Source organism: Triticum dicoccoides, chromosome 6B (genome assembly GCF_002162155.2).
Source record: "Triticum dicoccoides isolate Atlit2015 ecotype Zavitan chromosome 6B, WEW_v2.0, whole genome shotgun sequence".
Classification (NCBI taxonomy): domain Eukaryota; kingdom Viridiplantae; phylum Streptophyta; class Magnoliopsida; order Poales; family Poaceae; genus Triticum; species Triticum dicoccoides.
Genome location: NC_041391.1, coordinates 155,982,142 through 155,993,551, shown reverse-complemented (window position 1 = coordinate 155,993,551; position 11,410 = coordinate 155,982,142). Strand labels below are relative to the sequence as shown.

The window sequence follows — 11,410 nt, the reverse complement described above, 5'->3', positions numbered from 1 at the left end:
TGGTTCGTAGGTCTCGGATCCAGCGTGGTCTCCCTCCGGAGTTGCTCGTTCCGATTGTGGTTGGTAGGCGCGGCGCGGCGCGGGTTCATAGGTCTCGGATCCAGCGCCGTCTTGTATCCTATTCTATTTGTATGAGGAACCTCGACTAGGATAGGATTTAATTAGGGTTTGTTTGTTTGGTAACACCACCTAGGCAGGGTTCGATTATCCGTAATAAGGAATCAATCTGACGTTTTAGTTAGGGTTTGCTTGGTTTCTCAAATGGTGTATGAATGAATTCTTCAACTGTGCCTGTCGCGATTTTGGGCGGGGCAAAATTGGAGGCATTTTGTGGATGAAAGATTGGGGGAAATGCTAGATCCACTCGAAACCGAGCAAATCCATGGATCAAAATCAACAAAACTTCATCATACCAACAAATCACAAAAAAATTGGTTGGTGGGGAAATTTCGAATTAGGACGAAAAACAACAAAATCAAGCTAGAAAACGAATATTAATTTGGATGGAATTCATGCTATGTTGTTCGATTTCAGTGTATTAATTTTTTTATCAACTATTTGGAATTCATGTTCTAGCTCTGTTTGGATAGGTAACAATATTTTTTGGGATCCTAAAATATTTATGCACAGCACTTAACCTGCAGCTGCTGATTAATGTTGTAGTCATATGTGCTGCTTTCCAGGTATTTGGTTGTCGTTTTTGTTTATTTATTATATGTGATACTAATATTTGCCAATGATGATGTATCTTTTGCCAACCAATCTCTAGTCTTCTTCTTGAGGACTGTAAATGCTGGTTTGGTTTTCTGTGCTCACTATGCCCTTGCACATGGGATGCAATTTTTTATTAGCAATTATTTCCCAGCTGTTTAGTTTATTGTTTCCTTTGATGGCGAGGCATTAATTCTGGAGATGCAATTTTCTTGCTCACAATAATACAATGAATGATGGGATCTCTATGTACTTTGAACCAAATTGTATTCCCTCTGTTAATTATTTTTCTGTTTTGGGTGATTGAGTGTATTCATTTATTTTGTTTAGTTGCCTATCAGTATACATGGTTTAATTGCTTTCACTTCACATTAATAACTATTCTGTCGCACAATGCAAATATGATGCTGTCCTAACTAATTAAGTAGAAGCTTGGTGCTGTATGGTCTCTTCCTGACATTAAATCCTCTGTTTGTGCTGTACCAGCTTGTAGCAGCAACTGTTCTGCTGCAGTCCGCCAAAAGGAAATGGTGCTCTACCCAATCAACTCCCATGCCCAAATCCAAGACCTGCAGGCCCACTCCGATGAGCTGGGCCACTCCGATGAGCTGGGCCACTCCAATAATCCCATGCTTGTGAAGCTTGTCTCTCTGGAGTCGGTGCGCATAGCGCGCGAGTCGTATGCACTCCTCCGCCCGCTGATCATGGACTCGATGTTCTGGCCATGCCCGGAGATGGATATCCTCTTGGTCGTGGCAGGCTTGTCGCTGGAAATCCAAATGCTCGAGCGTGATGTGTTACCCAAGCTCATGGTTCAGGAGGCCAAGCTGGAACGGGGCGCCCTGGAAGCCCTCCTACTCATGAAGAACTCAGCAATTGCGCTCTCACATCTGAGGAAGTGCTTTAAGTTAGCCTTGGGCGTATTGGCCGAGAAGGATCTGGTCTCACCCCGAGTTGAAAAGCTGAGCACAATGCTAGAGGATACTGCTGTTCATGTACTCAAAGGTAATTGCAACATGCTTCAGGAGTCTGTCCCGTTGCTGGTCCAGCAGGTCACCCATGTGTTGGAGACCCCGGTTTGTTTCTCTGATCCTGATGAGTGGAAGAGTGATGATGAGTAGACTTATAAGCCAGCTCGAGGCTGTTGTGATGAGTATTTCTTAGGGGGTGGCAAACAGTTTAGAACCAACCCTTTATGTTTGGATGTGTTATTAATGGATTTTAAGTGATATGTTTCTTGGGTAGTGTTTTCTCATTCATATGAATCATCATCACATCACAAAAGAAAAGAACGAAAGAAAATGCTTCAGTGCATGTAACGACATGAACCAATATCTGGTGGACGAATTGATATCACCAGAATACACTAAGATAATCATTCTGTTGCAAAATAATTATTCATGGAAATATAATTACATGTCACATGTATTTGATATTGTAGAGTTTAAAACTACTGTGCATAAAATTTGAGTGCAGAATCACTGTGCGTACAATTCCTGTATCCAAACCAGAATGGATGCAAACCCAAATAAACTAATTTAGCACACCCACTTTAAGTAAAATAGACCTGAATGGATGCAAACCCAATGATTTAGCACACCCACTTAAGGAAAATAGATTCCATCAATCCATCATTTCGTACAGATTTGAGGTTCACCCCTGAGATTTTTCGATCCAGAAGAAAGCAACACATACGTATGGAAACCAAAGGAGCCTCCAAACACGTTGCAGTTTCTGAATTTAGTCAATTTTAAGTAACTAGCAAACATGCCCGTGCGTTGCAACGGGAGAAAAAAATTACCTCTCATACACACTCTCGATACATCAGCAAATCTTTTGAAATCGTGCACGATTCCACATGAAAAACAACATAAGTGATGTTGCGCTAAAACATAAAGACGTGATGATTTTTGAAGTGTATTCAAGGTGTTTCCAATTTAGACAATATAAATATATATCTAGTTGCAGGTATATCTTTACGCATTTGTTGTCGTTCCTCCTCGCTGGTGCACAACAAATATTTGCATTACAATGAAAATAGCAAAGTATATTTTATTATTTAATGATAGCATTTGCATAAGAGCATTATTTTTGCCTCCTTTATATATGTGCTTATTTTGTAATCCAAGTCAAATCTTAATTTGGTTGCAAACATATTAGACAACTCCATAAAAAACAATCAATTTGTAAGGACATGCATACCAAATGTTCAAGGTTGCATATCAACATTGATATTCTTAAAAAAATGATTTTTTTAAAACAATATGAAAATTAAAGTCAAGCCATTGGTTTACGTAATGCTTGTATCAGCAACATTGTACATTTTTTATACATCAGAAACATTTTATATATACACATTTAATACATTCCAATTTCATGGTCAACATTTTTTAAAACATATGTATTTTTTATGTCTACTTTTTATACATATCCTACATTTTTTGTATACATCAGGAATATTTTTTATATACACGTTTAACATAGACAAATACATGTACTATTTTTGAAAACTTATATTTTTTTATGTCTACTTTGTTCCATACCACATTATATATGTTTCTGTACATTTTTCTTATACATCAAAAAATACTTTTTGTATGCACATTTGACACTTTTTTAATATATGATTAACATTTATTAAAGAATGAAAAATTATATTGCTATTTTTCTATACGAACTGTACTTTTTTGTATATAATGGAAACATTCTTTCTATACATGTTTGAAATTTCTTTAGTGCATGATTAACATTCTTTCAAAGTCTGCATATAAGTGATTTTTATGATTAAAATATTCATAGTATTTCGAAATAAAGCCAAAAGAAAAAATACAGAACGTATGTAAAAATAAGCAAGAAAAATAAGTGCTAAAGGCCGCTCTAGGACGGCCCAATCGGGCATCTGTCTAGAGAAAAGGGGGAGATGGGGGATCGAACTTAGGTCTTCTAGGCGGAAGAGGGAGAGTCCAGCCAGCCGGGCTGACCAAGCCCCTCTCGTATTTTAGGGAATCAGAACCTATTGAACCAAACGCAATGGCCGACTAAAAAAACGAATCGTTTTTTCCACTTACCGGGGGCATAGGTGGGTAAATTATGTGAACTCTATGGGCAAATTCCGTGACATACGACAGAAACCCAATTCTCTTTATTATTAGGTAAAGATTTTTATTGTCGATGAATCATTATGTAGATCAAAGCATGAGATCGAGAACTCTCATCAACTGTAGCGAAGACACAAAATCAAGTGAATAGGATTACAGTTTGGAGGCTCCTTTGTTTTCCATTAAGTATAATCATAGTCGATCATTTGGGGAAAGGATCCTCAATTCCATTAAGAGAAAATTTAGTTTGGGGGAAATAATAATAAAGTGGATGGGTCAGATTTCTGGCTTGGAATCCTGATGGGATTACATTTGCGCATAGTATAATCATAGTCAATCATTTGGGGAAAGGATCCTCATACCCATCTAAATCTTGAACAATAATAACAATAAACAAAATCAAAGAACAAGAATACAATATAGAAGAACCATGGATCAGATTTCTGGCTTGGAATCCTGATGGGATTACAGTTGCGCACAGTATAATCATAGTCGATCATATGGGGAAAGGATCCTCACTTCCATTCTATTAATTTTCACGACGAAACAAATCAGAAAAAAAATAATACAAGAACAGGAGACAAAAGAAGCGCGTAGATGGTACGACGAGATGGATCAGAATTCTGGCTTGGAATCCTCTGATAAAGGATTGCATTTGCGCACAGTGTAATCATGGTCGATCAGCTGGGGAAAGGATCCTCACTTCCATCTACATCCAGAATGCAAACTCAACACAGAAGCAAGATCAAATCTGACGGGGGATACATCAGACAAACGAAACGAATCGAATTGCCAAGAAGATAGCACCAATAGAGACATAGATAAAAAAAAAGCTAAAGGATCTACGGAGAGCAGGAATAGAGGGCGAGAACCGAGCGGCCGCGGAAGACGACGGAGGACCATGGGAGGCTGGAGGACTGCGCTATATATTGGGGGTTGTGGGCGCGGAATCGTAAACCCTAGCTCGCATCGCATCGAACGGGGGAGGATTCGTCGCGTCTGCGGGTAAGATTAGGTTGCGTTCCCTCCTGCGACTACCCGACGACTACTCACGCCCCTCCCATGCCATGGAGGCCAAGGACCAGAGGGGAAACCCTTCTCCCACCTAGGGAGAAGGTCAAGGAAGAAGAAGGGGGGGGGGGCTCTCTTCCCCTCGCTTCCGGTGGCGCCGGAACGCCGCCGGGGGCCATCATCATCACCGCAATCGTCACCAACACCTACGCCATCTTCACCAACACCTCCATCACTTTCCCCCCTCTATCTACAGCGGTCCACTCTCCCGCAACCCGTTGTACCCTCTACTTGAACATGGTGCTTTATGCTTCATATTATTATCCAATGATGTGTTGCCATCCTATGATGTCTGAGTAGATTTTCGTTGTCCTGTCGATGGTTGATGAATTGCTATGATTGATTTAATTTGCTTGTGGTTATATTGCTGTCCTTTGGTGCCCATCATATGAGCGCGCGCGTGGATCACACCATAGGGTTAGTTGTATGTTGATAGGACTATGTATTGGAGGGCAAGAGTGACATAAGCTTCAACCTAGCATAGAAATTGATGCATACGAGATTGAAGGGGGACCAATATAACTTAATGCTATGGTTGGGTTTTACCTTAATGAACGTTAGTAGTTGCGGACGCTTGCTAATAGTTACAATCATAAGTGCATACAATTCCAAGTCAGGGATGACATGCTAGCAGTGGCCTCTCCCACATAAAACTTGCTATCGATCTAGTAAAGTAGTCAATTGCTTAGGGACAATTTCGCAACTCCTACCACCACTTTTACACACTCGCTATATTTACTTTATTGTTTCTTTATCTAAACAGCCCCTAGTTTTTATTTACGCGCTCGCCATATTCTTGCAAACCTATCCAAAAACACCTACAAAGTACTTCTAGTTTCATACTTGTTCTAGGTAAAGCGAACGTTAAGTGAGCGTAGAGTTGTATCGGCGGTCGATAGAACTTGAGGGAATATTTGTTCTACCTTTAGCTCCTCGTTGGGTTCGACACTCTTACTTATCAAAAGAGGCTACAATTTGATCCCCTATACTTGTGGGTTATCAAGACCTTTTTCTGGCATCGTTGCCGGGGAGTCATAGCGTGGGGTGAATATTCTCGTGTGTGCTTGTTTGATTTATCACTAAGTAATTTTTATTTGTTGTTCTTAGTTGTTTTCTATCTTTACTTATGGGTAGGAAACGCAAAATACCAAAAAAATTAGTTGTACCTACTGAACCAATGTTTATGAACTACATAATAAACTTTAAACAAGCAATTTGATGCAAACACCAAAAATAAACAGCTGTTGCAGTCATGCCTAACCAAATATATACAACAAAGTTTGAAGGCTTGAGATGGGCAAACTTACATTATTAGTGAAGACATGCTCTATAAAGGCCTTGTCCATGCTGATGGGGGGGGGGGCAATTCAAGAAGTTACCACAGAATCTTCTTCAAAAGCATTGCCTTTATTCTACATTTTGTTAAGAGTAAATATAGATGTGATAATATACGAAAAAAATGGAGAATATTTAAGATAAGATGAAGAGTGATGCTACATAACCAAGTAGATATAAATGTAAGTGCAGCGATACAGGCAAAAGGTACAGCCAAGAGCAATGCACAGCTAAACATTTTCAGTACCAACCTTATGGTAAGAGTAAATATAGATCTGATGTGTAGAAAATGGAGGGCAAGGGAAAATAAGCTGCAGAGTGATGGTACATGAACAACTACCTGTCATTATAAGTACACTAATAAAGGACAGCATGTACTTACAAGAACAATGCAGAGCTAAAAAAACATTGGCATTGGATATATTCTACACTAATGTAATCATTCATACAGATCAGATAATATGGAGCGAACAATTGATAAGCAAGCTATCATGCATCCTGCTGTCACATAATGAACCAGGTATGTATGCAAGTACAGTGATACAGGACAACAGGTACTAACAAGAGCAAAGCACCTGGCAGCATATTTGCGATATCCTATCGTTCTTGTCAAACCGGAATTCTTCTTCGAGCAGATTTCCCGCAAAAAAGATCCGTAAGGCACATGCAAAAAAGTAGAAGTTCAAATTGTCATGTGATTTCATAGACAGTACCTCATCCTGGGAACGAGACCAGTGCATAACAAGGTTTTTCCATTCAATGTCTTCTAAATTTAGCACATGAGACTTCACCGGAAATTCGTTTATAGACTTGCCATCAAAGTGTGATTTCCTCAGGTAACACCAATACTGCTGCAATGCTTCCTTGAAAAGCACAAGCAAGCTTTGCTCGTCATGACTATCCAGATTGACCCTCGCCTAGTTACAACAATGTAATGTAAATCATTGATGTGTTCAATCAGCAGAAAACAGGAAAATAATAATCATTGATGTGTTCAATCGGCTAGAAAGGCTTTGAATACCAGCTCTCTTCAAGTGAAGGTGCGGTACTGTTAATATCGGTGTAACTCTCAAAGGCGACATGGCTCCCTGCATTTCCTTGCTATTCTTATAGGATTCAAGTGGGCAGGCCACTACAAATCCTATTCCTATGTCTACAAGATCCTACGAATCAAAGAGGCTCAAAGTGTCCATCACAACCGACCATATAGACCTCTACACTGCAAATGTCCCTGCTCATCTTCAGTACAAGGAACATATTATACTACTATCATACTCCCTCTGTTCCAAAATATAAGTCTTGGTAGAGATTTCCACCATGGATCACATATAGATGTATCCAGATACATTTTAGAGTGTAGATTCACTCATTTTGCTCCATATGTACTCCATGGTGGAATCTATACAAAGACTTGTATTTAGGAATGGAGAGAGTACATATTAAAGAAGAACGGAAGAGGAACATGGTAAAGAAGAGCAAGCAGATTTTGGATAATAAAATGTTGGTTGCGCAGTGCCCACACATGATGAACCAGAGCGCATTAAGAATGCAACTCCCAGCTGTCTCTCGACCATTTCAGGCGGTTGGATAAAGATCCTACGTCTCCTAACCCTTCTTCTTCCTCGTCTCTGATTCTTCCCATACAGAACACCGCACGGGCCGCCGGCCGGACCACCGGCCCCCACCGCCTGTGTTCCTCCACCACCCCGACCCCCCACCCCCGCCCCAACCCCCACCCGCGTTGAGTTTTCTTCGTTCGGCGAGGCCCCACAACCACCCGAGCCCCTTCGATTGCACCGGCGAACTCCGGCGAGCTCTGAAAAATCGACTGACCCAATTTTGAAATTTAGTCTACTGTGATTTAACTAGTGTGGAATATAAAAGGGGAAAATCATAAGCATTGGGAGTATAGTGTTGAGCGTGCCATGGCGGATCTGAAGGTGCAAACCGGACAAAGGCAACTTCGCAACCAAGACAAGAAATCAGAGTAAAGCAGTGGCGATCTATTTTCTTGCTGCGATAAATAAGTTGAGCAGATACGAAAGAGTACTGCCTCTGGTGCGGCACCGTGTATGCATCTGCTGAGAATTTGACGGTGCTGCGGTAGCGATGGATGTCGGCGGCGTGGAAGCAGATCTAGGAGGGTAGACGGTGGCGGCAGGGCGCGGTGGACGAGACGGTCGTAGGAGCGGCGCCGGCAAGGTGGATGACGACGGGGATGAAGCGAGAGGACGGGATGCAAGGATCCCGGTCCACAGCCGTGGATGAGAGAGGTCGATCTCTTGTAATGGACGGCGGTGGCGGGGTATCAGCTCCGGCATGGTGGAGGAAGACGGTGGTGGATGGGGTGGCGGACGGCGGCGGATGGAGGAGGGTGGGGCGGAGAGGGTGTTTTGGCGCCCACGGAGTACGAATGGGGAAAAGGGATGTAGAGAGGAAGGGGGGAACCATGTATTCAGGGCGCGCTTGTCTCAAATGCAAGGAAATTTACAAACTTAGCCCCCGTTTCAAATTTCTACTACATCACAGCAACACTAGTCAGTTGGGGATAGGACGGTAATCTCGCATACACCGAATATTTGCCGACAAGAGTTTGTTTTTGGCTCCCACCGTGTAGGAATATGAATCGGGGAGGGAGTCGATTTCGGCCGAGGACACACTGTGTTTTGGCGCCCACCGTGTATGAATCCAGGTGAGAGGCGCGTTTGGGTGAAACTACAAACCTACCCCTATCGAAACCTATAGAAATCCAGCAGATAGGCTTTGCGTGGCAGGGATAGGCAGTAGTGATTTCCATCTCGCAGATTTTGGTTTCGGGCGGTTACTGCGATTCGTTCAAATTTTGCAGAGTGCACGTTTACCGTGCCAACTCAATTCGAATCCCGTTTGTATTCTATTTTTTTTCGGGCGGGATCCATTTTCAATTGGAATTACATTCTATATACATCATTTTTTTATATATACTTTCAAAAGCACAACACCATTTATACATAAATATGGTTTACAAATGGCATGATCTCAGATTCATAAGGTTGTATCCATCAATTTGGATTTTCAAATATTTGAAACCACTTTATGTTGAAATCCAATGTATGCATTCCTCGCTAACTATCTCCAATTAATGTGTGTTTCACGCGGTTCTTTTTTACTTCTCAAACATGTATAATGTGTTTCACACACGCAACATATAGTGTAATCCCGTTTAGACATTAATTGCATATAAACCATGCATTGTTTGTAATTGAAGAATCTATGGATCACCAATATTGATAAATTATATAACATTACACGTGTGCCCAAATTCAAATGAATATGCATGTTTGATACACCAATTTGCGTTATGATATTATCGATGTCGTGATCTCCAGTTTAAATATTTGAATCCCCTTTAATCCAGATATTCGTCTCATATAGCTATCACTCATGCTTATATAGGACTATCTCTCTGGACCTATACGCGTTCATCATCTCTCAGGTATCTCTCGTGCTACCTGTATGTCGACAATGATCTTTTATCTTCCTAACACACTGATGGTACTCTCTCCCTCGATCTTCATCACTCTATCTCTCTCTAAGTATATCTCGCTCCCTGCTATGTGTCTCTAACTATGATTCTCCATGTGGAATCTCTTTCTCTCACACAAACACAAAACTTTGTCTCCCGGGGTCTCATTTCTCTCTACTATTCCCATGTGTGCCACTCGCACACCCCTCATACAGAGATGTTCTTCGCTCCTTAGATATGAGAACCTACGACTCTTCCTCTTCAATATCTCTTTCTCACACACAAACACAAACTCTGTCTCCCAGGGTCTCATATTTCTCCATTGTTCTCTTGTATGTCGCTCACACACACCCTCTCTCCCTAGAGATATCTTGCGTTCCCTCGTATGTCTCTCTAGCTATCACTCTCGTTGTGAAATATCTTTCTCTCTCGCAAACACAAAACTCCGTCTCTCTGGATCTCATTTCTCTTTGATATCTGTTTATATGTGACTCACACGCACCCTCTCTCTATCTCTCTCACACCCACACACATAACCCAACCTTCTGATCCACTCGACTCCTATCTCTAACACACACTAGCTAGCATCTTTATCTTTCTATTTATCTGTTTCTCCATCAACCTTCTTTCGCGCCCTCACTCTTGATTCCTATCACGCACACTACATATGTTTCTCTCTACATGCAGTCAAGTGCCCTCTCACACACATATATAACTTCACCCTTTGAACCACCCGACGGTCATCTCCAACACCCAAACTAGCGGATGTCCCTCTAGCTAGCATCTCCATCTCTGTATCTATCTGTAGTTTCTCCGTCAACATTTCTTTCTCGCACGGAGTCTTGCTTCCTATCACCCACACTATATATGTCTCTCCATACATATGCATTTATAGGTTGGTCTCTTTTGCACAATCGTTGCGCCTCACTCCCTCTGCTCGCCATAGATGCATGCTCCAGCCCACGCCACTATCTCTTAAAGACAAAAAGACATGCTCAATGTCGGGCCTTCTTCCCTGCATTCTCACATGCATGCATATTGTCATACCGATCCGTCTCTCCCATGTTGCTGATCTTATGACTTATGTCTTCTTTCTTTTATCTCGATCATGCGCGTGCGCACACACACACATCCCACGTATACATGTATACCTCTCACACATGCACGTTCAAGGTCTCTATGTCTCCATACGTAGTTAATTACCCTCAATCCTAACGCCACATCAAATCATTCTCCTCTTTTATGCACATAACTTCTGCCTGGATGGGTAAAACACACATTCACACTTAACAATCTCCTTCTAGCTCCCCCCTCGCCTCTCACTCTTCCCCTATATCCCTGAAACCAATAAGACCATCCCTTTGTTTAATTCCCGCCTACATGCACCATCGATATATAGTAGTCTTCCTCGGTGTCTCTCGAACAAACACGTTCTCTCGAAGTCGACTCCTCTCACGCGCGCACACCTTCTCTTCCCTCTCTACGGGCATTTTCTCTCTCGCACCCCATCGTTGGTGGCCTCTGCCATACACGTCACCTCTCTATGATGAAGCCATGCACACTTAAATTACATCCGCCACAGAGGACCCCGCGACACACACACACACACACACACACACACACCCCTACACACACTAAGACTCCATCTCTCTCTCTCTCTCACACACACACAAACACACACACACGGACG

The 11,410-nt window shown here is 41.9% G+C and overlaps 1 protein-coding gene, 3 non-coding genes and 1 pseudogene across 4 annotated transcripts; 1 reads left to right on the top strand and 4 right to left on the bottom strand.

The window, feature by feature from the left end:
- The first annotated feature begins 1,103 nt into the window (after positions 1–1,103).
- LOC119323999 lies at positions 1,104–2,078 on the top strand. Its single transcript, XM_037597716.1, has 2 exons — positions 1,104–1,914; positions 1,953–2,078. Exon 1 carries the CDS (start codon positions 1,239–1,241, stop codon positions 1,830–1,832), a length of 594 nt encoding a protein of 197 aa, XP_037453613.1. The 5' UTR covers positions 1,104–1,238; the 3' UTR covers positions 1,833–1,914; positions 1,953–2,078.
- Positions 2,079–3,969: 1,891 nt separating this feature from the next.
- LOC119327003 lies at positions 3,970–4,040 on the bottom strand (annotated as a pseudogene).
- Positions 4,041–4,080: 40 nt separating this feature from the next.
- LOC119326990 lies at positions 4,081–4,175 on the bottom strand. Its single transcript, XR_005158332.1, has one exon. It is a non-coding gene; the product is annotated as a small nucleolar RNA Z103 (small nucleolar RNA).
- Positions 4,176–4,239: 64 nt separating this feature from the next.
- On the bottom strand, positions 4,240–4,334 carry LOC119326987. Its single transcript, XR_005158329.1, has one exon. It is a non-coding gene; the product is annotated as a small nucleolar RNA Z103 (small nucleolar RNA).
- Positions 4,335–4,419: 85 nt separating this feature from the next.
- LOC119326983 lies at positions 4,420–4,518 on the bottom strand. The gene has a single exon (XR_005158325.1). It is a non-coding gene; the product is annotated as a small nucleolar RNA Z103 (small nucleolar RNA).
- Positions 4,519–11,410: the final 6,892 nt, after the last annotated feature.